The sequence below is a fragment of the Panulirus ornatus genome, chromosome 41 (assembly GCF_036320965.1).
Source record: "Panulirus ornatus isolate Po-2019 chromosome 41, ASM3632096v1, whole genome shotgun sequence".
In the NCBI taxonomy this organism is placed as follows: Eukaryota; Metazoa; Arthropoda; class Malacostraca; order Decapoda; family Palinuridae; genus Panulirus; species Panulirus ornatus.
Window position 1 is genome coordinate 1,205,001 of NC_092264.1, and position 27,500 is coordinate 1,232,500.

The window sequence follows — 27,500 nt, forward strand, 5'->3', positions numbered from 1 at the left end:
ACGCCAAAACCCACGTACACTCCCTCAGCAAAGCACCGCACCTTGCCTTGCCTCACCTTACGCCGTGGTTAATTATATGTAATTATGTGGAGAAAAACGCACGCACGCCAGCTTTGCATTACGAGTGATATATTATAAATAATTCCCTACCCAAATAATTCAAGGTAATTACGCCCCTCTCTCTATATAAGTCTCTCAAGTCTCTAGTCTCTCTCTCTCTCTCTCTCTCTCTCTCTCTCTCTCTCTCTCTCTCTCTCTCTCTCTCTCGGCGTGGGCGTGTCGTCGTGCACTTGCCGGAGTGAAGGAAGGCGTCGAGTCGCAGACGCGAGGCGTTGATGGGTAATTACCGCCAGAGGAGTAAGCTACCAACGCCGCAACGGAGCCCACGCCTTCGTCTTCAACGGTGCTACGGCGAACCACCAGCGCTTCCCATCCACCTCTGCAACGCGATCCACGCTTCTCGCCTCCGCAGAGGCGCAGTTCACGCCCCATTATCGCCGCTGAAACGCAATCTGCGCTTCATAACCGCAGGTGTAACGGAATCCCCCGTCCCGTAACCACCACCGCTGGCTGCTCCAGCTCGGCTTCGAACTCAGCGCAACGGCGAAGCCATTCGCTCGCACGACGCCTTCTCGGATCGCCACTCCACCCAAAACAAAGATGGTATACCCGAATTAAGAAAGCTGGACTTACAGGGAAAAAAAAAGCTGCAAGGCCTCAAATCTGTCCACCGCGGATGAAAGAAGAGTAAGGGGAGACCTGATCACAACGTCTATAATTAGCTTTTAAACCCGTTTGGATAACCGAGACAGCGGACAGCTAGCTCTTCGAAAGATGCAAAGACTGAACAGTTACCAGTGGCCATAGCGGGGAATCAAGCAAGAAACTTGTTAGAGAATATGTAAAGGAGTATGGTTGTGGCAGAGTGGTGGAGGGATTTGTGAGCGCGGACAACATACAACAGAAGTTGATGAGGTAACATGACAGTCGCTGTACCAATATGTATCGTCCACCAATCTTGGCTGTGATTCGTCGAGAATGACGCTCTTCTTCCAAACTGCGCGAACAGCTCGTAGTTACTACATAAGCCTACGGACCATGGCCTCCAACAGCCTGATGGAGCATTGGATTAAACCAAGGCAGCTTGGTCCCAGGCCCAACTGGGAAAATAGGACGACTCCGAAACTATCGTAAGGTATACGTAACGTAAGGTAAGGTCCCAGACCCAGCTGTAGGGGGTAGAAGACCTCCGAAACCATTGTAAGGTATACGTAAGTAAAGGTAAGGTCCCAGACCCAGCTGTGTGGGGGTAGAAGACCTCCCAAACCATCGTAAGGTATACGTAAGTAAAGGTAAGGTCCCAGACCCAGCTGTGGGGGTAGAAGACCTCCCAAACCATCGTAAGGTATACGTAAGGTAAGGTAAGGTCCCAGACCCAGCTGCGGGGGGTAGAAGACCTCCCAAACCATCGTAAGGTATACGCAAGGTAAGGTAAGGTCCCAGACCCAGCTGTGGGGGTAGAAGACCTCCCAAACCATCGTAAGGTATACGCAAGGTAGGGTACTAAATAAAACTAGGAAAAAGAGTTCGTTACAGAAAAAAAATAACATCATAATCAGAGAAAACGAAGGTGACAGATATAAGTACCGGGGGCTCTTTAGAAAAAGGAAAAATGATGATGGGGAGGATTTAGAGAAGAGTCAAAACGAGACAACGTTCACAAAAGATGAAACCCACATACACGAAACCTTCCCATGTAAACCACGAAGGGACGAATGAACGTTAAAACCAATTTCGTACGAACGACTATTGAAACCACATGAGGAAGAATTAAAATCAATATGGTCTCACGAACGAACTAAGAGCACACCTTGCTCGCACGAACGAAAATTAAACCATCAGAGGACGAACATTAAACCATGCTCGTATGAGTGAACTTAAACCATCAGAGGACGAATATCAAACCATGCTCGTATGAGTGAACTTAAACTATCAGAGGACGAATATTAAACCGTGCTCGTACGAGTGAACTTAAACCATCAGAGGACGAACATTAACCCATGCTCGTACGAGTGAACTTAAACCATCAGAGGACGAACATTAAACCATGCTCGTACGAGTGAACTTAAACCATCAGAAGACGAATATTAAACCGTGCTCGTACGAGTGAGCTTAAACCATCAGAGGACAAATATTAAACCATGCTCGTACGAGTGAACTTAAACCATCAGAGGACGAATATTAAACCATGCTCGTACGAGTGAAGTTAAACCGTCATAGGACGTACATTAAACCATGCTCGAACGAGTGAACTTAAACCATCAGAGGACGTACATTAAACCATGCTTCTCGCATGAGTGAACATTAGAGGACGAACTAAGAATTATATACAGTTCGTGAACATTAAACCATGATCAGACGAACGAGCATAGATCACGAACGAACGAACAGAAGCCATAATCGAACGAACCGAAAGACACACACACACACACACACACACACACACACACACGTGAACCCCACGATCAATATGTATAAGACTTCGATCCACGAAGTAGAAATATATGCTTTACGAAGCTCCTCCACAACAGCTCCACACACGAACAGCCTAGCTAACAACTCCACACGCGAACAGCCTAGCTAACAACTCCACACGCGAACAGCCTAGTCAGACAATAATTACGTCGATGCCAGTCTCATGGCAAAACAAGAGGACAGCAGAAAACCTGCAAGAGATAATAAATCAATGTCTGTCCTCCCCCCCAGCGAATGCTAATATCGAACAACGCTGACGTCAGTGCGTAATGACCTATTTGCAATGGACGGGGAGGGAGGTCTGCCCTCCACTGGTGGGAGGAGGGGCCATATCTCTTGAACTTCCTTCTATGTCACAATGCGTTCTCAACTTCTGGACGCTGTCCGCATGACCAATTTCCTCCAGCTCTTTGGCATAAATAAAAATCATTCCATTATATATTTTCTACCTGGTTTCGTGGTTGATTCCCACGCTATGGCTACGAGTCGCGCCATCCTTGGGTCCCTCGAAGGCCTGATCGCTGTCTACGCCACCAGCCAAACTTGGTGTGAAAAACTAAAGACGTTGTGATCAGGTCACCCCTTACTCTTCCTTCGTCTACGGTGGACAAATGTAAGGTCTCCTGATTCCGTCCCTATAACTCAGCTCTCTTTTAATTACGGCACCGTCTCATGCCCTCCCGTGGACCTTCTCTATCATCTTCTTGCGCTTCTTTAAGATAAACAAAACTGAACAGTCTATTTTAGCTCTGGACTTTCGTTGGATGTGAACTCGTGTGTGTGTGTGTGTGTGTGTGTGTGTGTGTGTGGAATAATGCATGAAAATCAAATAGAGAACAAATAAGAACACTTACACACACACACACACACACACACACACACACACACACACACACACACACACACACAAGCACTTAACAACACAGGAACATCTACAAATATCTATGTAAAGCGAAACAGCCTCCCTATACCAGATCACAAGCGAAAGAAAAAAGAAATAATCACTTCGGACGCTGTTAAAGTTTACAGTCAGTCCAAACTGCTGTGGATACTACGGCCGACGGAGAGATAAAAAATGATTATCAATAATAATAATAATAAAAATAATGATAATAATAATAAAAATAATAATAACAATAATATCATTAATAACAATAATAATAATAATGATGATGATAATAACAACAACAACAATAATAATAATAATAATAATAATAATAATAATAATAATAATAATAATAACAATAATAATAATAATAATAATAATAATAATGATAATAATAATAATAATAATAATAATAATAACAATAATGATAATAATAATGATAACAATAATATCAATAACAATAATAATAATAATAATGATAACAACAATAATAATAATAATAATAATAATAATAATAATAATAATAATAATACTAACAGCTGTAATATTCGCGTGCGCCATCATTCAGCCATCACGTTCGTCTATATGGAAGAGGCCATCACCAAACGTCACCTTCACTACACCATCACTGAACCTCTGAATTCACCTCCCCCTCGTCAACCGCATTTTCCACAACATCCCCGACAGCAAACTGGTGATCAACCTGATCAATGTGCTCTCGTGGCTGATGTCCGTTGTTGATCAATCTAGTCCAGGTGGTTCCTGGTTGATGTCCGTTGTTGATCAATCTAGTCCAGGTGGTTCCTGGCTGATGTCCGTTGTTGATCAATCTAGTCCAGGTGGTTCCTGGCTGATGTCCGTTATTGATCAATCTAGTCCAGGTGGTTCCTGGCTGATGTCCGTTATTGATCAATCTAGTCCAGGTGGTTCCTGGTTGGTGTCCGTTATTGATCAATCTAGTCCAGGTGGTTCCTGGCTGATGTCCGTTGTTGATCAATCTAGTCCAGGTGGTTCCTGGCTGATGTCCGTTGTTGATCAATCTAGCCCAGGTGGTTCCTGGTTGGTGTCCGTTGTTGATCAATCTAGTCCAGGTGGTTCCTGGTTGGTGTCCGTTGTTGATCAATCTAGCCCAGGTGGTTCCTGGTTGGTGTCCGTTGTTGATCAATCTAGTCCAGGTGGTTCCTGGTTGGTGTCCGTTGTTGATCAATCTAGTCCAGGTGGTTCCTGGTTGGTGTCCGTTGTTGATCAGTCTAGTCCAGGTGGTTCCTGGTTGGTGTCCGTTGTTGATCAATCTAGTCCAGGTGGTTCCTGGTTGGTGTCCGTTGTTGATCAATCTAACAGCGATTTGACCCGACCCCTATTACGTTAGATAAGTGCCTATCTAATAATAATAATAATAACAATATCAATAATAAATAATAATAATAATAATAATAATAATAATAATAATAATAATAATAATAATAATAATAATAATAAATAATTATTAAAAATACTAATAATAATTAATAATAATAATAATAATAATAATAATAATAATAATAATAATAATAATAAATAATTATTAATAATAATAATAATAATAATAATAATAATAATAATAATAATAATAATAAACATCAATAATAATAAATAATAATAATAATATAATAATAATAATAATAATAATAATAATAATAATAATAATAATAAACATTAATAACAATAAATAACAATTATAATAATAATAATAATAATAAACATTAATAATAATAATAAATAATAATAATAATAATAATAATAATAATAATAATAATAATAATAATAATAATAATAATAATAATCCTTCCACGGTAAACAAAAGCCGGAAACCCCCCCCCCCCCCAGCAAAAAAAAAAAGAAAGAAAAATCCTAACTCAAATGACTTAAAGCTACACCAGTGAGTCCAGAGAGCGACTTCACGTATAACTGGGACGAGAGGGTGTCGGAGAACCCATGGAGGACGCCGCTTCGATCATATTCTCCTCATCAACGAAGGTGATGGCTGATCGCGCAATGTCCTCCGCCTGCCTCTCCCCCCGGTTACGGAAGCCGTTGTTTCCCCCACCCCAGGGTGTCATGACCGCGTCTGCCTCCCGGCTGTCCCTCATGCTCAGACCCGACGCTGATTGCATGGCACGGGCACCGCATGGCGTCGTCACCATCGTCCCTCCAGGTTGGCGACCGTATTAGCATGCCGATCCCGTTTTCTGCCGGACGATGAAAACCCTTCACGCAGACATCAGCCCAGTCTTGCGGTGGGTGGGGTTGAGGAGGAGGCGGTGGGTGGGGTTGAGGAGGAGGTGGTGGGTGGGGTTGAGGAGGAGGAGGTGGGTGGGTTGAGGAGGAGGTGGGTGGGTTGAGGAGGAGGTGGTGAGTGGGTAGGGTGGTTGGTTGGTTGGCGGGTGGTAGCACCGCTAAACAATACGAGACGGTGAATGATGGGAAAAGGGGGAGTCATAATTTCGACCCCGCCGCTTCGGACGTCGATGAGGAAGGATCAACACACACACACACACACACCCAGTACGATGACTGGAGAGATGATTAATCAAACGAAGAAGACGGTGCATCCGGGCGTGATGACGTCCAGCGTCCGGAGAACACGATATTGGAATCGTCCAATCAGCCGAGATGACAGGACGGCTACTGAGACCTCCCAAAACCAGAGAAGCACAGACGATAAATGACCCCAGAAGCCATGTCTCTCTCCCTCCCTCCTCTCTCTCGCTCACACACACACACACACACACACACACACACACACACACCCGCGCCCTCCTGCAGCACAGACTACCCTGTGCTCAACACGTAAAACATACCATAGTGCTGGGGGGGGAGAGAACGGGCCACACCGCTCCTCTACGGCGGGCGTCTAGTTAAAACGTCTGAATCTCCCGGGGTCAAGACGAGGGCTCTTAACATCCCGACTCATTACAGACGCACACGAGACAGATACCAGAATATACGAGTGAGAAGCAAAGTAATGGGAAAGTCAAGTGCCTAACTTGCATACAGAGATAATCCCTCGGTGGAGGAACGAGACTTAGAGGTGAGAGCAGGAGGAGGAGGAGGAGGAGGAGGAGGAGAAGGGATGAGGAAGGGATTTATACATACATATATATATATATATATATAAACGTGCAAATTAAATCCTCGGTGTTGGAGTGGTGCTGCCAGAAGTATTAGCATGGGGAAACAGCAGACGCGTCAGTCCACGGGGGAGGGCTCTTTCCACGCCCTCCTGAAGTCTACTTAAAAACCCACTACCGTTAAACTGAAGGAGCAGTGGAGTAAGACCCACCTGCCATCCTCGTCTTCTCCCACAGAGAACGGGATTAGTCTCCTTAAGCAAGGCTGCAGTGCTTGAGGTCGAGGACAGAGCTACCCCCTGCTCCTCCTCCCTCCTACTCCTACCTTGTAGCAGAGTCAAACAGCTTGATGGACCGTGCCTCCGCGGGGGAAGCCCGGCGGTTGTGACCAACCGGCGGAGGTCGAGGACAGAGCTACCCCCCTCCTCCTCCTCCTCCTCCACTCTCTCTCCTCTCCCTCCCCTCCCGCCAACGAGCTGCATCTAACGTACGACTCCCGATCGATCCGTCGCTGCTCCGTGCGACGCACCTCCACTTACTCCAGCCCGACCAGCCACTTGGCCAGGCAGACTGCCAGCTAGTCGTCCACTCCCGTATTTTGTCACACTCCTCCCACACTCCCCCTCCGACTCCGCTTGTTAACCTACCAACACCCATACTCTTCCTCCTCCTCCTCCTCCTCCTCCACTCCCTTTTGAAAATCCACAACTCTTTTTTAATCTACCGTTCCACCTAAAGTGATCCATCTATCCCTATCTGATAATCCTCCGCTACTCCCTCATTCTACACCTCTTCACACCACCCCCTCTGATAATCCACCAGGACCATTTGTTAATCCCCCACTCCGTTTGTTAATCCATAAATGCCCCCATTGGTAATCCACCATTACCCCTAATGATAACCCACCCCTTCCCTTGGGTAATCCTCTACTTACCCCCTACTGTAATCCATCACCACCCCTTTGTTAATCCACCTTTCTCCTTTATCAATCAACCACTCGCCCCACCATGGTAGCCTAGAACTACCCCTTTGGCAAATGAACACTAATGACTTATTAACCTTGTCATGAACGATGTTAACTCACGCGCCCCATTTCCACGCGGCCTTCACCAACATCTTAACTCCCCAAATGCAACATGTTCTATCCCAAATCAGTTATTTCTAACAGCGATGCACAACCGCCAGTCTGAACTCTCTCTCTCCCAGATCAACGAAACCACCTCGAAAGTGGTCTCCCGCCCCACCCCCACATCAACATAACCACCTCAAAAGCGGTCCCCATCAACGTAACCACCTCAAAAGCGGTTTCTTCCTCCCCCAACATCAACGTATAACCACCTTAAAAGCGGTCTCCCCACATCAATGTAACCACCTCAAAAGCGGCTCCCCCCCACATCAACGTATAACCACTTGAAAAGCGAAGTCCAGCAAGACCCAAACCAACACATAAGTAAAATGAGCACTCCTCGCTCTGGCCACTGAGTTACTTTTTCAAATGACATTCCATGAAGTACATTTTGACGAAGCGGGTTTCGACCATGCCTTCAAACCCGCTTAGCCATACATGAGCACACTCGTTTTTCGTATCTAAGAATATTCATCGATTCGTTTTTCTTTTTTCTTCTTTATGACAAATCACATTTTTGAGGGAGGGGAGGTAATAGCTGACATGGCACGGACCTACAATGTCCAGGGTTCGAATCCCGAGCGCCCGAGTGATTCGCCGTCCACGGGGCTCACCACTACACGACCCAGCGTCGCTCAGCACGACCGAGTACCTCTGTAAACCTGGCGTTCCCCCCACCCCACCATTCCTTTTTCTTCCGCGCGACGACGCTGCCTCCTCCTCTTCCTCCTCCTCCTGCAAGACGCTCCCCTGTGTCATCTCCTCCGGGCAACACATCATCAAACATGGTGGTGTTTTAATCGGCGTCTGGTCCCCCCCTCTCTCTCCTCCTCCTCCTCTGGGCTAAAACCAGGTCTCGTCCTCCTCCCTCCTCCTCCGCCGCCGCCGTCTTTATCAGTTCATTATAATTTGGATCGAGTAATATGAAGGCGTCAGCGACATGCATCATTCGCGGTGGTGTGACAACGCTATAATCCATCAAGGCACGATTGGGACTTATCAATCCTCCCGTTTTCTTCAGCGAGTGGTGTGTACTCAACCTTAAACAAAAAAATACATAAAAAACGGACGATACTTCCCTTCGTTTAAGCAGGGAGTGGTATGTACCTAAAGTAGTATGTATCTAACCTAAAAAAAAAAAAAAAGAATGAATTTCACGGACTGTATCTACACTCGTTTCTGTAGTGGGAGGTAGGTATCTTTTAAAAAGTCAATTTTAGGGACTTTGCTCTACTTATTCCCTTTTCTGCAGAGTGGAAGACGGCTTAGGGACTTTGCTCTACTTATTCCCTTTTCTGCAGGGTGCAAGACGGCTATCCTTAAAAACGTCAATTTTAGGGGGCTTTAAGTGTTCCCGTTCTGCAGTGAGCAGCAGGTATCTACCTTAAAAAGGTCAGTTTTACGGACTATACGTATTCGTTTCTATGAGTGGAAGGTACCTACCTTAAAAAGGTCAGTTTTAGGGACTATATGTATTCGTTTCTATAAGTGGAAGGTACCTACCTTAAAAAGGTCAGTTTTACGGACTATACGTATTCGTTTCTATGAGTGGAAGGTACCTACCTTAAAAAAAGAGTCAATTGTGGGGGATTGATCTTCCGCCTCCCTTTTCTGCTGAGCGTATCAGGTAAATACCCTAAATATATATATATATATATATATATATATATATATATATATATATATATATATATATATATATATAAAGGAATTTCGAAGGACTTAACCTTCCCTTTCCTTCATCTGTGGAAACTTGTGTAATGGGCAGCCACGGGCTCTCGATTACACCCGACCCTTCCAATCGCCTTCCCCACCATATGAATCCTCTTCCTCCCCCAGGTCGAATCGAGGAGTCTATGGCGCGCCGTCGGGCCTCGGTCACTCGATAAATCGTCCGAAGAAGGTCACGCAATTCTATGGTCGGCGACGTTAATCGTGTGGAGGGGCGGGCGAGGGGCGTGTCCGGGTCTGTAGTGGGCGGGGGCGGTACAACGTAGCCTGCAAGGGCGGCAGCGATACGAGGGCGTCATCAGCAGATAATGATGTTCCAGACGGAACGATGGTGATGGTGAAGATATTGACTGGTGCCCGGGTGATGGTGAGGACAGCGGTGCTTGGGTGATGGTGAAGATATTGACCGAGGCCCGGGTGATGGTGAGGGCAGTGGTGCTTGGGTGATGGTGAAGATATTGACTGGTGCCCGGGTGATGGTGAGGACAGCGGTGCTTGGGTGATGGCGAAGACATTGATGCCCCGGTGATGTACACAGTGGCGCCTGAGCGATGGTGAAGACAGTGATGATTTGATGGTGACAGCGATGCCTTACCGATGATATAGTGAATCTTGGGTGATGGTGAAGACACCGGTGACTAGGGACACGGTGGAGTCCGTCGCGTGACTGGGTGATGGTGAACATGGTGTTGATGCCTCTCACTATCTGCTGATGATTGTGAACAATACAAAAACGTGGATAATTCGTGATCAATTTCCGTGACCCATTAATGAACACATGAACAGAGAACACCGGCTGAATCTCATCCGGACAGCTGAATCTCATCCGGACAGTTGAATCTCATCCGGACAGCTGATATTTAAAGGGGAGGGACTACTAAATTACCTGCGTACAAATTGCTTGCGACGAGACTATGCCAAAAGGCAGGGCAGGGCGGGCGGGTAGCGCTCACCGCAGGGGCACATGGCGTTAGGAAGAACGAGTCGTGCGATTAACGCGTAATCGAGCGTTATGCGCAAGACGGATACAGACCGCCTGTTTGTGGACTGACAGCCGCCACCAGCTCACGTGCGCGGCTCAGGCAGAGAGAGAGAGAGAGAGAGAGAGAGAGAGAGAGAGAGAGAGAGAGAGAGAGAGAGAAGACAGTTACCTGGAGGCCCGAAGGAGCGACACTCGACAGCCACTGAAGTGCCGCCACAAAGCCGAGAGAGAGAGAGAGAGAGAGAGAGAGAGAGAGAGAGAGAGAGAGAGAGAGAGAGAGAGAGAGAGAGAGAGAGAGAGAGAGAGAGAGAGAGAGAGAGAGAGAGAGAGAGAGAGAGAGAGAGAGAGTCTTCAAAACACGACACCACCCAGCTGGCCCTACGCAGGCGGTGTGAGGTCCGGCCGAAATCCTCCTTCGAGGTTCGTACTCTCTTGTCATCGGCCGGGCTCCCTGCGGGAGACAGACAACACCCTCCTCGATCATCTCCAGGGCTCTCGCCAACACCGGCCGAGGTTTTCCTCCACAGTTTTACACTAAAGGCGAGCAACAAGAGGCCGCCCTAATACCAATCCCCACCTAGAAAAAAAAAAAAGGAAGGAAAAAAAAAAAAGAAAAAGTTTCTCGGGGAAACAGAGCTGTGTCTTCGACGTGCCACCTGGGCCATAGCGGAGCAGCTGGGCCTGACAAAACACTCAAAAACAGGTGACATAGACAGTCTTCCTCCGGCATTAAGTGACCTGTTACATCTCCGTGAAATATCACATCTCGCCTTCACAACTAATAACTGCCCAACTACTGCGTCACATTTACTCGTTTATCTGTTACTACCCCAGGACCTCTCTCTCTAGAAAAGGGTCTTAATGTTACCCGGGACCCCTTTCTAGGAAGGGTCCTGGTGTTGTCCAGGTCCTTCTCCCTAGGAAAGGGTCCCGGTGGTACCCGGGTCCTCCTTTCCAGAAAGGCTCCTTCAGTCCAAGTCTGCGCTACTTCAAGGTGAAGGGTAATGATGGAATCCTTTGTAGTGTGAAGTTGTTTAACGAGACTGTGCTGATGAAATTACGCAGCCTCGCTCGTGGTGTCTCTTCACTCGCTGTTTAACCTCGCGCGGGCAGAGTCCGGCGACACCCATCTACATACACACACGAGGGATTTGCTGTCCAATGGTGAGGCCATGACTGACACTTGGCACCGGCTAAAGGTAAAAGCTTCCGAGGGTCACCTCTACCACCCATCCTCGAAGCTCAGCTCAGGCTCCGCTGTTGTTCCGGTGATCAATCACGCTGGTCAGGCCGCATCCCCGCGGGTCAGAGACCCGCACAAGACCTCCTCATCCTCCTGCACACATCTCCGACAGCCTCAAACAGTCGTCCCTCACCTCCTGTTATCATTATGGCTACCCCGCCATCAATACATTTCCTTTCGGTGTCAAGTCCGAAGCCACCCGCGCCAACAGCTCCCACTGTGGCGTATTTTATGAATGTATTTTCCGTGGTGTATGATACATCTTTCATCTGATTTCACGCGCTCGCAGTAGTTCTCATTTTTGATGACTGGGTCAGCGCGGACAATGAACGCTCCCTTCACATTTTCTCCGCCATCTCGTCAGCATCAAAGTGGTTCCTTGATTCACAATATTCTGGTCTGGAGAGTGCACACGGCGTTTTTAAAAGCCATTATTCAGTTTCTGTCTCATTTTCATAGTTCGTACACTCCAGCCAACCCTTTTATATATATATATATATATATATATATATATATATATATATATATATATATATATATATATATATATATATATATCAGGAATTATAAGTCAATTATTCTAGTATAATTACTACTCTTCAATCAATAATGAGTCTGCGCCTGTGTTATGAACCTCTGTAGTGTAACTGTTAGCATTGCTGACCATGACGCATTCACGGGCCGCCCGGAGTCGAGCCCCCAAGTTCGAATCCTGGTTACGGCAGTTGGTCTACAGTTGACACAGCTGTTCATCCTCCCCTAGGGGATTGGCCGATAAAATAGGAACCTGGTTTAGGATAAACATATACATAGCGTTCATGAGATGGCTTTGATCTGGGCTTCAATTGCCTGTGCCGTCTTAACTATCAACAGAAAAACAAAATCGAGTTTTTTTTTTCTCTCAAAGCCCTGGAATGTAAAACCGAACATGAACAGATCACGTCATATCACCTCCCCTTCAAGACCCGATACGTAAAAACCGCCCAGCTGAAGTCTGCAAAATGATGAGGTAAATTACAGTTCCTCGTCAAAAACCTTAACACGTTGTGACTGCGCTGGGCCAGGCCAGTCTACAAGGCCAACAGACACGACACCCACAGGAGGTGCCTTCACCAGTACCTGACGACAACAGACACGACACCCACAGGAGGTGCCTTCACCAGTACCTGACGACAACAGACACGACACCCACAGGAGGTGCCTTCACCAGTACCTGACGACTCAAGCGACAGTGTACAAGTAGCCAGCAGACTGGAAACCACAGGAGATCAGTGAACGATAAATTCTGCTATGATAACCTTTTGGGGGGAAACAATAATGTCCTACGTGTAATATTCCTAAAGGGCGTTTAAACATATCGACGACGGAAGAATGATAGGATTGCAACATCGGAGAAGGGATCTTCCCCGAGGTAGGTAACCATCCCCGTTGTAGTTACCTCGTAAAGGCATCACAACAGGAACTCTGTAAATCAAGAGTTCGCTCTTAAATCACCCAATAATAAAACCAACCGCAAAAAAAAAGAAGTTCGATAACTGGCAAACACACGTATAGTACATACATCTGTCATAACACAGAAGTTAATTATCGCAACTTAAAGACGAGTGGTGCACTGGTTAGCGTTACTGACCATGAGTCAGCGTGGGCCAGCCCTGGGATGGACCTGCATGGGTTCGAATCCACGGCGTGGGAGTCGGCCCACAACCAATCCAAGGCGTTCATCCTTCCCTCTTGGGGCGGGTCGATAACTGGGCACCTGGCTTAGGCTGGAATGTGTGTGTGTGTGTGTGTGTGTGTGTGTGTGTGTGTGTGTGTGTGTGTGTGTGTGTGTACAAACATATGAGTAAAGACATAGCACATATATACAAGGCTAAGTGACGGGGCAACACCTGTGTAAAACTCTCACCCCGTAACATACGAGCGATAAGCACAACACGCACTACAACGGGGGTGAATGAGGATACATCAACACTGGGTGGCTATGATGATGAAGAAACATGCAATGAATATTCTACAACAGAAAGAAAATCACTCGAGCCAAAAATCTATAATAATAGTAATAATAATAATAATAATAATAATAATAATAATAATAATAATATTTATTATTATTATTATTATTACTATTTTTATTATTATTACTATTATTATTATTATCATTATTATCATTATTATCATTACTATTATTATAAATTAATAAATTAATCAATTAACTGAATAAATAAAATTTTCAAAAGAATGACCACTACTTCACTTAAAATTGTACGGTAAGGGACACCCTCCATTAGAGAGAGTGGCAGGAAAAAATGTTCCGAATACAACGAACGGGAGAGACGCTCTCTCTCCGCAGACGAAAACGGAGTGTCCAGACCTCCTCAAAAGCCCACGGCTCACTCTGCACCACAAGGCGACCTAACCTGTGGGACAAAGTGCATCAGACTGACCACCAGACTCACGAAATATGTGCCAAAACACTGGAGGCAGACGAGAGTAAATTACATATCTAAAGGACACAAAAATTACCTGCCTTTTATACGCAAAGTTCAAATCGCCAAACCTCTAACGTCAGACATACATACATACACAGACGTACTTAAGGAGACGAACAAAATTCTACAGCAATGTCAAAAAAATTCTACAGACAATTGAAAATCAAGAAAAAAAAATAGGCAAACGACTCGTTAAATATTGTTAAATAAAGGAAGATTCCGTATGAAAACTATCAAAACACTAACACTAACGTCAAACATCAAAAAAAAAATTTTGAGTCCACAAATGGAAAGCTGCAACTTGCAGAATCAAACAACCTGCAAATCTAAGAGTAAGGCGGCTTCTGATGGATGAAGGTCGTGTCCCTTCCTCAGCTCTTCGATCGCAGGGGCAAAACTGCAAAAAAAAAAACCCGGGTGAAACAAAATGCTCTTGTAAAGAAGTATTATTTGGAGATTTGGACAGATGGGACGAAGGTGTCACAGCACGTTCAACTCAGAATTGACTAAATGGGAAAAAACAGCTCTGCCATGTATGAAAATAATAATATTAACACACTGGATCCAGCCTAGGCTGTTGGAGCAGAAGACACAATAAGACTTCACCAGGTATAGACCATGCGATTTATATTGCCAATTCGATAATAATAATAATAATAATAATAATAGTAATAATAATAATGATAATAATAATAACAATAATAATAATAATAATAATAATAATAATAATAATAATAATAATAATAATACTTTTACGCAGGATTCTGTCCTTTCAAGCCCATATGTTCCTCCAGTGTTGCATATGCAAACAAAAAGCGTTGGGTTGAATTACGTAAATGTCACCAGCGAGGAAATGTACGTGTTTGTACCGAACGCTTACACCCGATCCTCTCTCCCACCCTGTCTATTTCGAGTTTCATCCCTTCGTCTTCGTGGAAAAAAGTTAGTCTACCCAATCAAAAGGCCGAAGAAAATGTGCGCTCGAATGCTCCACCGGCATTTTAAAAATTCATCTGAAATTTACAGAAAACTTATCAAAAATCGTCCACTAAGAATATATATATATATATATATATATATATATATATATATATATATATATATATATATATATATATATATATATCCCTGGGGATAGGGGAGAAAGAATACTTCCCACGTATTCCCTGCGTGTCGTAGAAGGCGACTAAAAGGGAAGGGAGCGACTGGAAATCCTCCCCTCTTGGTTTTTTTTTTTTTTTTGATTTTCCAAAAGAAGGAACAGAGAAGGGGGCCAGGTGAGGATATTCCCTCAGAGGCCCAGTCCTCTGTTCTTAACGCTACCTTGCTGACGCGGGAAATGGCGAATAGTTTGAAAGAAAAAGAAAAGATGTATCCATATTTTTCAATACAACTGTATCAAAAGATAATAAAAAAAAATCCAGTCTTTTATATTTATTACCACTTCAGCAACTTCTGGGTCCCACTGTGAAGGGCAGAAGATTATTTCCTTCGAATTTACATTCGTTGAAAAGATGGCAGCGGATCGCTTCACTGCGCACGCGCGCAGGGAGGCTGAATTTCAAGTCCCCCCCAGCCATGGCGGCGGGTCTGTCAACAGTGGACCCGCAGCACCACACCAAACTGGCGCCGATCCTAGATAAGTGAAGGGCGCTTGTGGGGTCTGGTGGTGCCCACGTCCCGGTGAAGACCTTGTGGTGAGTCTCCGGCCTGCACAGGTGGTTCTGAACACCATGAAATAAAAAGGGATCCGCTGACAAAATAAGGTCAGTTGTTTTGAGATTTTGGTTCGGTGGTGGCGGGGTCAAGAGAGAAGCCATCTTGGTTTGAGGCCTGGGTTACGTGGGCATTCATGGGGGGTTTGTTTAATGGTTGAGTTTTGCGATTAATTCCCCTTAATGATCCTATCCATCTCACCCCCACATTTTCTCTGCACCTTCGCAAATGCCCTTCCAATATCTATCAAGGGTTTAACCCCCCATAAACCACTTCCTAAACCGATTTCATCGAATATTCACTTCGAAGAGTATGAACAACGATTTTTTGGCCCCCTAACATGAATGAAAATAAAAAAATGGCCAACTGCTCATACCTCTTGCCTTGGACCACAGTCAATAATGCACCACCAACGCGGAGGTCCGATAAAATATATTCGCACCCATTCCAGTTTTCTATTAATTATATAATTAATAATCCCATTTACTCAACCTCCGGCATCTTCTTTTATTAACTGGGTAACCCAACCCTTGCTCTTAACATGAACTTTCTCTGTAATCAACTGTCTCCTCTCCCTTCTTTAATTTACTCCAACCTCAATTTGGTGCTTCATTAATTACTTCCCTTTCCTCTTTTGCTATCTCTCTCTTCCTACTCCTTCTCTTTTCTTATATTACACTTGGGTACACCTGTTAAGACTAAACAGTAAAAGGGGAGGGAAAAAAAAAATATGAGACTGCTTTTATCATGTTGTCTCAAAACTTCGGGACTCGCGGGGTAGACTTTAATATTTACCTTTGATTCAACAAATGTTCAAATTGCATGACGTCCCCTGGCACATACACACATACCCATGACTACGAGGGTCTCATGAGGCACGGCGTGTGAGAGTCCCCACCCGTCATGCAATCTGAACATTTGCTGAAATAAAAGATTATATATATATAAAAAGTAAATTGCGTCCAATGACTCCGGGCTTTTAAAAGAAAGCCGAGCAAACCCCAATGGTAATTGTGTAAACGTTTCCAGCAACCCTTCAACACCCGAGAGTGTGGAGACAGTTGGCTCCACCAGCACTTCACCCTGCTATTAAAACTGGTAAAGGGCATTCGCTAACTTATAAAAGTCATGCCCCACAGCTCTTAATATATCTTGCAACCACTACGCGAGCAATGTACAAGAAAATCCCTCAATATCTAGAGATAATAGCGATGCGCGCGGGGGTGAGGTGATAAATTACCAGTTCGTTCTTGGTGGAGTGATGTGCTCAAATTTGGTGTGTGCCCCCCAAAACCTCCTGAGCGCTATGGCACGATTCCTGGGGCACAAAGTTGTGCCATAACAATTGGCATGGTGGACCTCTGGCCTCACCAGGACACCCATACCGTTGCGCCCAAAGGGAAAGATGATGTCTGGGACGGCAGCTTCAACCTCAGGTGTTGTCTTTCTACTCCTGTGCACAGAGGGGACAGAAATAGCCTAAGTGTCCTCAAGTCCAGAGCCTTGTCCTCATTTTACTTTCTAATTCGCAAAACCTTGAGTGTTCAGGCAACCCGAGAAAAAAGATAATGACAGACTTACCTTAATATATATATATATATATATATATATATATATATATATATATATATATATACATACATATATATTCGCTCAATAAGATTTTATTTGAGATTCTCCGCCGTTACATAAATAAGCCGAGCATATGTTTTCGTGGTCTGGAAAACCAACATGTCTAGGTTCAGCTTCCAAGGAATCAAAATAGAAAGTGGAAAAATCTATTCTTGGCATAACAAGCCTGGAGCTCCGGGGGTGCAGTGGTCAGCGCCGCTGGCTTTTATAAATCCCAGCCAAGATCGAGCCCCGGTCCGGGCAGCCAGCCAGCTCAGAGCGAACCCAACAGTCCATCCTCTCCTTTGGGGTCTGGTCGATAAATGGGCACCTGACATAAGCTGGGGAGGGCAGACTGCAGGCCCTTTTGTCACACCCGGACCCTGAGGAACGGGGTGAATGGATTCGTCCAGCGCAAGCCTTAAGCTTAGGCCAATGTGTTCTTTCAAGATGGGGGCAGCTTCTATGCGGCTCAGAAGCAACACTGCACCCGTCCATATTTCATATGATCTGTGCCAGCAACAACCCTCCTGTGTAATGCTTAATTGCCAGGTTCTCAAACAATTCGAAACCTGGAATCAGCGAATGAATTACACCATTACTAAAAGGTGATACACAGACACAAAGACACAGACACAGACACACACACACACACACACACATATATATATATATATATATATATATATATATATATATATATATATATATATATATATATATATATATATATTGCAGCTATAGCATTAGTTCCATACAATAATTCAGTAGTTTATCTCTGCCTTCCTTTTTTTTTTATAATATTAATGTCACTTTGCAATATAACTCTCACACCTATAACATACCTCAGTTCTGATATCAAACATCACTAACTTCAATTTAATTTTGTAGGTGGTATTCTCAAATTTCAGATCCCCCTCCCCTGTTGCATCCAACACCCTCACCCTACATCTCCCTTATCCTTCCCTCCCGCTCCTTACAACTCCCTTCCGCCTTTCATCCTAGGAAAAAAAACACTCCCTTACCCCTTCCCTCCCTTAATCTCGATGATCCTTCCTGCCTACGTCTCCCTCGCTCTTCATAACCTACAACCTCAACTCCTTTCCTTCCTGACAACTCCAATCTCCGCCTCAACTCCCTACGACTACAACTCCCTCCCAACCAAACACCGCCGTGGAACCACACGTTTGGGTATTAGCGCACTATATCGAGAAACTCCACTCTTTAACAATTTCCCACACGGGCTAATTTACCATCGACTGAGAGAGAGAGAGAGAGAGAGAGAGAGAGAGAGAGAGAGAGAGAGAGAGAGAGAGAGAGAGAGAGAGAGAGAGAGAGTGGCTCCCCCAAGTGAATAAGGGGGCCGGGGTGGGGCGGAGGGAGCCTCAAGTAAGTCCCCCGGTCATATATTAAGTCCGTAAATGATAACCTGGAGTATTTTTGGACCCAAGACCCTCTTTTAGCACGACTTCTTGTGTTCAAGAGGAGCAACAACAACATCTTGCGTCTCGGATTTAACAGTATTGCTTCTTTCGTACGCCAGAGCCCTTTGAGTGCGACAGTGCGACCCTTGAGAACGACGGTACGACCCTTTCAAAAACGAAGGTACAATCCTCGAACACGACGTCGGGCCAGGTCTCTGATCCGACCCTTACGGAGTCGTACCGTCGAGCTCCCGGATTTCTACCGTCCTTTTCAAGTGGTCGTAGTACCGTCATGGACAAAGGGGGGGGGGGGGGGGGTCACATTCCGTCGTGATCAATGGTCGTTTTGTCGTGTTCCCGGGGTTAACGATCAAGGCCAAAACTCACTGCTCATGCATCACCATTACTATAATCATGAATGCTAAATGCTTAATGTCAGTATTCTAAAATGAGCGCAGTGATCGATGGCACTGCTACGCCGTGTATTCAACGATTACAGGAGCCATTAGTTCGTTTGTTTAACGGTCAATACGAATTCCACCTTGTTTAAAGATCACTCCTCACGTTTGATCAGTGATACTTCTGCCCTGTGTTTGACGATCAATGGAGTCACTACTTCGCTTCCCTTTTCGTTTGTGTAACGATCGATTCGAATTCCACTTGGTTGAGCTGTCACTGATTGTATTTCATAATGTTATATATAGGATTACCATGTTTGTCAACGATGTTTAATCTTATGCGTTTAACAATTACAATTAATGATCGCCTCCATGACAAATATGTAATTTAGGTTCACGTGCCACGTATGCGTTCATCGTTAACTGAGGCTACTTCATATAGTATGTGGTAAACTAATTATCTATATTCTTAGCCACAGGATAAATAGTTCAGCTGTTCAACATTTACCAATCGAACGAATCGGGCTCACGTTGAAACTCAAGCTACCCAATATCACTTGCTTTAAAAATATTTTCCTTTTTATTTCTGCACACCAACCGATATAAATTCTAAAATTACCCGGTACTTATGTGTATTAGACAACGCTCTATTCCCCTTCTACAAAACCATTAGTGCGGTATTTAACCACCAGAAATATATTCACAACTCAGAAAAAATAATCTCGAGAAAATCACAATACAATCACAAGTACAGTTCACTTAAAAGACCGGTCCTGATCCGTTCGTGCAGCACTGAAACTTATTCATCACACATAATTAAATCCGTCTTAATTAAAAGATCACTGGCGTTATTCTTATAGGGCGCTCGAGGAATTAGTTGGCATCAAGTCACAGAGCTACTTGCAATTCTCAGTAATAACGTATTAGTATTAGCCAATATTAATTGCTTTCATGACCAGTGGTATTGGCCCCGGCCAGTATTACACGCTCATTGATTTTTACTGTTCGAATAGTATTCCAGTGGTGGCATGGCACCTGCTGGTGTATCCGATAATGGTATTATTTGTCGAACAATTCCCTGGTCGCTTAACTCTGGTATTAAACATTTCTCGATATCGATAATTATTTTCTTATTTCTTTTTTTTTTTCAATCTGTTCATCTCGAAATGTGTCTTCTTTCGTATGCTTGAAACATTAACTGTTATTTTCCAGCGAGGGCCCCTGGCTTTTTTTTTTACCTGGCATATAAATATGTAAGTATCGAAATGCCATAATCATCTAAGCACTGTTATCTCTGCAGATCACAACACTAACGACACTCTCACAATTATATCGATATTTCCTCGGGAACCTGGCACCAAAGACGACCGAAGAAAAAGAAACAAAATTTATTACAATCTATTTGAATATTAGCTTCACGGGTTAAATCACTGCACTGATATAGATCTTTTTCACATAACTAGCAGTGGCCTTAATGGTCGTTTAGTACAACGATCGTCCTTCAACACACCCAACGAGCAATTAGAAAAAAAGAAATAGATAGGGAAACCATTTAATAACACAATGTTATCATAGTAAAGGCTTTAACTCTGCAATTCATACGATATGTAGAACTTCTTCCTTCGCTTACGGACACTTGTCAGAAAAATCAAACATCAGTTTTCTCCCTTAGGACATTAAGGAGCTCCAGGCCGAGCAGAGTTTAATCATCCTCAATGTCGACTCTGATTTAAAATTCATAATTCGTCGCAAGTTATTCAGTTCATCTCAAACTTGTGCATAATATCTGGATAACGTGGTAAAAAAAAAAAAATATTCACATCAACTTTTCCTTTCCTCTTCACAATTAGATAAGTACCGAACTTTTTTAGTATAACTTTTTTTTTTCAAAATCGACATGAAATTTATTGTCCTCGATAAACCGAAATTGTCCAAAGACAAAAGTTTTCATGCCACTGGTGTAACTCTCGGTGGACGAAGGGAAGGAAGACGGTTCGTGTGGTCATTAAAACTTTGGACAGAAGTCTGACGGGCGACGAGTTATGTCAATTACGACACGAACCTTCGTTATTCGAGTCAATATCAGTACACTTACCTCTCACGCTCGGGCTTTTATTTTCATCACTTACTTAGACGCGGCAGCGCTTTCCAAGGCATGAACGGAGCTGAATAAACGGCGACGGCATGACATTTGTTACCTGGGGCGAAGTATTTATCAAGGGCCTTTACTCGTGCCAATCACCATCCGTGACACTCGTTTCTCCTCCCCACCCACCGGCCAACCCCGTCAGGTGACATCCGTCCGACGTGAGGTCACCTCACCTGAATCAGGTCACCTGTTGAATCAGGGATCAGTCCGGGGTTGTTGGAAATCCCTCACCGACTCACGGCTACCTGTACATGTTCCCCTACGGCGGGACTCCCGCGAGGCTGCCGCGGACTTACCTTGTATGTCCGGTTTAGCGGTGAGGTGCTGCTGGCCTCTGGTGGCCGGGTGGTTGTGGTGGTGGTGGTGATGGTGGTGATGGTGGTGCATCTTGCTGTTCGCCTGCATAACTTCGACGACTTTCGGAAAAAAAACACACCTTTTATGACAGCAGTCGGGCTGTCGGTGAGCACATCGCTCCTCTCAAACGATCAGGTCGGAGCCCGAAAAAAATTAACTCGCCTTGCCCTCCTCCGCACTAAACGACACACATCGTGAAAACTTTTTGAATTTCTATCATTTCGATTTTTCCATGTATGTGAAATGCAACGGAATACTACCAAGCACCTCGAACTTCAGGATCATCGATATCAATCACTGAATGCGATGACGAGAGCCATCACACATGCTTCGATATCTCTGAATACAACAAAATCCCCATCCGACATTGCCACAGCGTCAAGAAACACTGAGCTCCTCTTGGCCGAGTCGATGGTGCCACAGTTTCCACACACACTAAGCTCTTCTCGTACACTGCGGCTCTGAAGTGACACCCTACCAAAACGGGTCTTTCCCCCCACGTCTCAAACGTCCATATCGCGAGCGTTTTCACACGAAAGTACACGACAGGTGTAATTTCCAACCGAGGTATTTAATCATGAAATCAATGAGTAGTTCCGCTTCACGCATTCGCACAGCATCCAATCGTACGCCTGGCGTCGCTGTCGGTCCCGCCTCCGACGCGCATGCTCCGCCTCATTTCGATGTGGCGGTAGGGTTCTCTCCACTGGTGAAATGCGACAAACCTCTTAATTTTACATTTACCATACATAACGAACGCTGATTCTCCTCAGGGATGGAAAACAGCAAGGCGCTGTACGCCCCCAGTGCACGTCCGCCCCGAGGCACGGGAAAGCGAGCGAACAAACGTAAAATTGTCTCAAAAGGATAGGAGATGGCATTCAAGACACCATGATAGCAGTAGGCGTATGAAAAGACAATTATACAATGATAAGTCAGTGTTGCCAGTTTGTTCAGCGAGGGAGAGAGGCTTCATGCAACTTGGCCGGAGATTTATATCGAATTCTTAACGTCAGCGATTATCTATTTAGCGCCGGGGACGTATCGGAAGCACTGGTGGGGGGGGGGGGGGGGCGACTCGGTGCGAGCGACGGTATGGCTCAGAATGTCGAGTCCCGACGATCATACAACTCGAGCCTGCATATAAACATTACGACTCACTTCCGCAGAGCCATTTTTACATAAAAGGGTCGAACATGATATGCAAACACCGTTTGTCTCCAGGTCCGGGAGTGGCGGAGGAGGAGGAGGAGGAGGAAAATCGAACGGTGTGTGGAGCGTACAAGGAGGTGGTCGGTTGTAGGGATTCATTCTTTTTCTTTTATTAATAATACCTTTTGAAAAGTCGGTGCTCGGGCCCAGACCACATACTACTTGACGCTCGTCTTGCAAGTGCAGGCAAGTGTCACAGACTTAACGACACTTAATGCGCCCGACCGCATAGATTTGCGTGCCTCCTTAAATCTATCTCCAGCCCAGGCTGGCGGTGTTGTTAAGTCCTACCCGGCTTGACCTGGCATCCGTCAAGCCTTCACGCTTCTTAACTACAACCAGTCGGCGCCGGAAGTGTCGCAGTTAGCGGAACATACGTATGGATCGGTTGGGGCTAGGCGTCGTCACGATGCGTCCACGTCAATCAGGGATAAGGGAGGCGTGCAAGGTTGTTGGAGAGGGAGGGAGCACAACTCACTCTACAAGTCAATCTCTACCGCATGTGACGGGGCACACATAATATATATATATATATATATATATATATATATATATATATATATATATATATATATATATATATATATATATTTTTTTTTTTTTTTTTTTTTTATACTTTGTCGCTGTCTCCCGCGTTTGCGAGGTAGCGCAAGGAAACAGACGAAAGAAATGGCCCAACCCCCCCCATACACATGTACATACACACGTCCACACACACAAATATACATACCTACACAGCTTTCCATGGTTTACCCCGGACGCTTCACATGCCTTGATTCAATCCACTGACAGCACGTCAACCCCTGTATACCACATCGCTCCAATTCACTCTATTCCTTGCCCTCCTTTCACCCTCCTGCATGTTCAGGCCCCGATCACACAAAATCTTTTTCACTCCATCTTTCCACCTCCAATTTGGTCTCCCTCTTCTCCTCGTTCCCTCCACCTCCGACACATATATCCTCTTGGTCAATCTTTCCTCACTCATTCTCTCCATGTGCCCAAACCATTTTAAAACACCCTCTTCTGCTCTCTCAACCACGCTCTTTTTATTTCCACACATCTCTCTTACCCTTACGTTACTTACTCGATCAAACCACCTCACACCACACACTGTCCTCAAACATCTCATTTCCAGCACATCCATCCTCCTGCGCACAACTCTATCCATAGCCCACGCCTCGCAACCATACAACATTGTTGGAACTACTATTCCTTCAAACATACCCATTTTTGCTTTCCGGGATAATGTTCTCGACTTCCACATATATATATATATATATATATATATATATATATATATATATATATATATATATATATTCATTTATTTATTTATTTATTTATTTATTTATTCATTTATTTTTTTATTTATTTATTTTGCTTTGTCGCTGTCTCCCGCGTTGGCGAGGTAGCGCAAGGAAACAGACGAATGAAATGGCCCAACCCACCCCCATACACAATGTATATACATACACGTCCACACACGCAAATATACATACCTATACATCTCAATGTACACATATATATACAAACACAGACACATACATATATACCCATGCACACAATTCACACTGTCTGCCTTTATTCATTTCCATCGCCACCTCGCCATATATATATATATATATATATATATATATATATATATATATATATATATATATATATATATATATATATTGGAAAGGATCACAATTTTGCGCGTGATCAAGATATTCCTATGAGTCCACGGGGAAAATGAAACACGATAAGCTCCCAAGTGCATTTTCCCCGTGGACTCATACGAATATATATATATATATATATATATATATATATATATATATATCCATGAGAAACAAAAAGAAAATTTCAGAGCGAAATACGGCACAGCTTTCACGCTTTCAAATCTTTTAAGAACACGTCTGCCTCTATTGTGGATCAGCTCGCGTTAAGTTACGGTGAGGAGAACACGAAACGCCACTACCAAAGTTCGGTATGAGTAGCGTTTTCACTGTTTTCATCGATCGGCGTGCAAAAAGACGCGTCCAATTTTTCGTGCTAAATGCAGTCCAAGTTTAACAATCACTTTTGTTACGGTTTCAGCGATACATTCTATAAGAACGTGGAATATATATATACATATATATATATATATATATATATATATATATATATATATATATATATATATATATATATATATATGAACCAAGGACCCTTGTCGGGGTTTCTGCTGCATCGAAGCTGCGCTGCAATCAGAAGCGGGACATGTACTACTCCTTTGGAGCGAAAACTCCTTTGACAAGACTATACTCCTTTCCGTTCACTGACAATGACAGAGCCTCGCCGAAGGTGACGTGACTGGCATATCTACTAAGAGCGACCGGAGTCCGGTAACACATATATATATATATATATATATATATATATATATATATATATATATATATATATATATATATATATATATAACTTTAGAACCACTTTAACTTGAGGGTGTTGCTTCCTGCAGCTTTAAAAAGAACGTAATACTCACGGTAGCAGGAAAATAGACTCCTTTGAAATGAAAAGATCCTGGACGAGATAATAGTCTTTCGTCACTGGTGACGATTCCCTTGTAACTTGGTCTTATAAAGACTTCTGTTGGACGGCGGGAATCGAGTGTGATGGGATTTGAATAACATGTCGTGCCACATGTATTAAAAAAAAATTACATATTCAATAAAAATGCATGTACTACTAAAATGCGATTTCACCTTCATTTAAATATATATATATATATATATATATATATATATATATATATATATATATATATATATATATATATATATATATATATATATATATATTATCCCTGGGGATAGGGGAGAAAGAATACTTCCCACGTATTCCCTGCGTGTCGTAGAAGGCGACTAAAAGGGGAGGGAGCGGGGGGCTGGAAATCCTCCCCTCTCGTTTTTTTTTAATTTTCCAAAAGAGGGAACAGAGAATTGGGCCAGGTGAGGGTATTCCCTCAAAGGCCCAGTCCTCTGTTCTTACCGCTACCTCGCTAATGCGGGAAATGGCGAATAGTTTGAAAAAAAGAAAAGAAAGATATATATATATATATATATATATATATATTATCATCATTTTACTTTGTCGCTGTCTCCCGCGTTAGCGAGGTAGCGCAAGGAAACAGACGAAAGAATGAACCCACCTACCCACATACACACATATGTATATATACATAAACCCCCACACACGCACATGTACATATATGTATATAATCAGAAAGGCATCATCATCGGGTAAAATACTTAATATTTCATTTGAATCGTAAAAATATATAAATGAATTAATGAATATATATATAATATATATATATTGTGTGTGTGTGTGTGTGTGTGTGTGTGTGTGTGTGTGTGTGTGTGTGTGTTTCAGTAATTGCTAGAAAAATACGGTAATGTGATAATCATACATACTTTTACGATCGAAATGAACTCATAAATATCTTGTATGGGCTTAAAAGCCCATACATGAGGCAGGTCCTCCACCCAATATCACTTGTGGAAAAATATTTTTCTAAACCTTTAATTTGGAACTTTCAAAAAAAAAAACCCGTGTTATCGCCAATGACTATAGCTAGCAACTTGTTTCAACCGTCCAATGCCCTTGTTGCCATATCCATGTCTGTCTGCCTTCTTCCTGCATCGAATTGAACTTCCCGTGAAATCCGGTGTTGCACGTTCTTTCTTACTATCTAAATTAAGTTTCCCTTTCCTATACCCTTATTCCCCTACATTGCCCGTCACTCTGAGCTTTATTAGAGAACGCATGTGGGTTTCAAATGTCCGGTATCTAACTTTGTCTTTGGTCTTCGTTCTCTGACTGCTCTGCCCACGGGGAAGCTATCCACTGTGTTTGCGTGGTGGCCCGAAGTGTAACGCTGAATCTATCCATTGTAGCGTGATGGCCCGACCTATATCGTTCAATCTATCCAGTGTAGCGTGGTGGCCCGACCTGTACCGCTTAATCTATCCAGTGTAGCGTGGTAGCCCGACCTGTATGTACAGTTCAATCTACCCAGTGTAGCGTGGTGGCCCGACCTGTACCGCTTAATCTATCCGTGTAGCGTGGTGGCCCGACCTGTACCGTTCAATCTATCCAGTGTTGTGAGGTGGCCCGACCTGTACCGCTTAATCTATCCACTGTAGCGTGGTGGGCCGACCTGTACCGCTTAATCTATCCAGTGTAGCGTGGTGGCCCGACCTGTACCGCTTAATCTATCCAGTGTAGCGTGGTGGCCCGACCTGTACCGCTTAATCTATCCAGTGTAGCGTGGTGGACCGACCTGTACCGCTTAATCTATCCACTGTAGCGTGGTGGGCCGACCTGTACCGCTTAATCTATCCACTGTAGCTTGGTCTAAATGATACTTGTAGCTAACGCAGCTTGATATAAAGCTACGTATACCATTAAACTTATTTTCCCTCATTAATAACACTGGTCTTTTGATCTCGAATTATAATTACCCCTAAATACTCCTCTTACCCTGATTTACATC

General features: G+C 44.0%; 1 protein-coding gene across 1 annotated transcript in view; it reads right to left on the bottom strand.

The window, feature by feature from the left end:
• LOC139761610 (protein O-mannosyl-transferase Tmtc3-like) overlaps positions 1–22,191 on the bottom strand; it is a 1,067,352-nt gene extending 1,045,161 nt beyond the window's left edge. The window contains exon 1 of the mRNA XM_071685868.1: positions 21,697–22,191. Within this exon, the coding sequence (XP_071541969.1) occupies positions 21,697–21,805 (109 nt within the window). The 5' untranslated portion in view covers positions 21,806–22,191. The remainder of the gene's footprint in view (positions 1–21,696) is intronic.
• Positions 22,192–27,500: the final 5,309 nt, after the last annotated feature.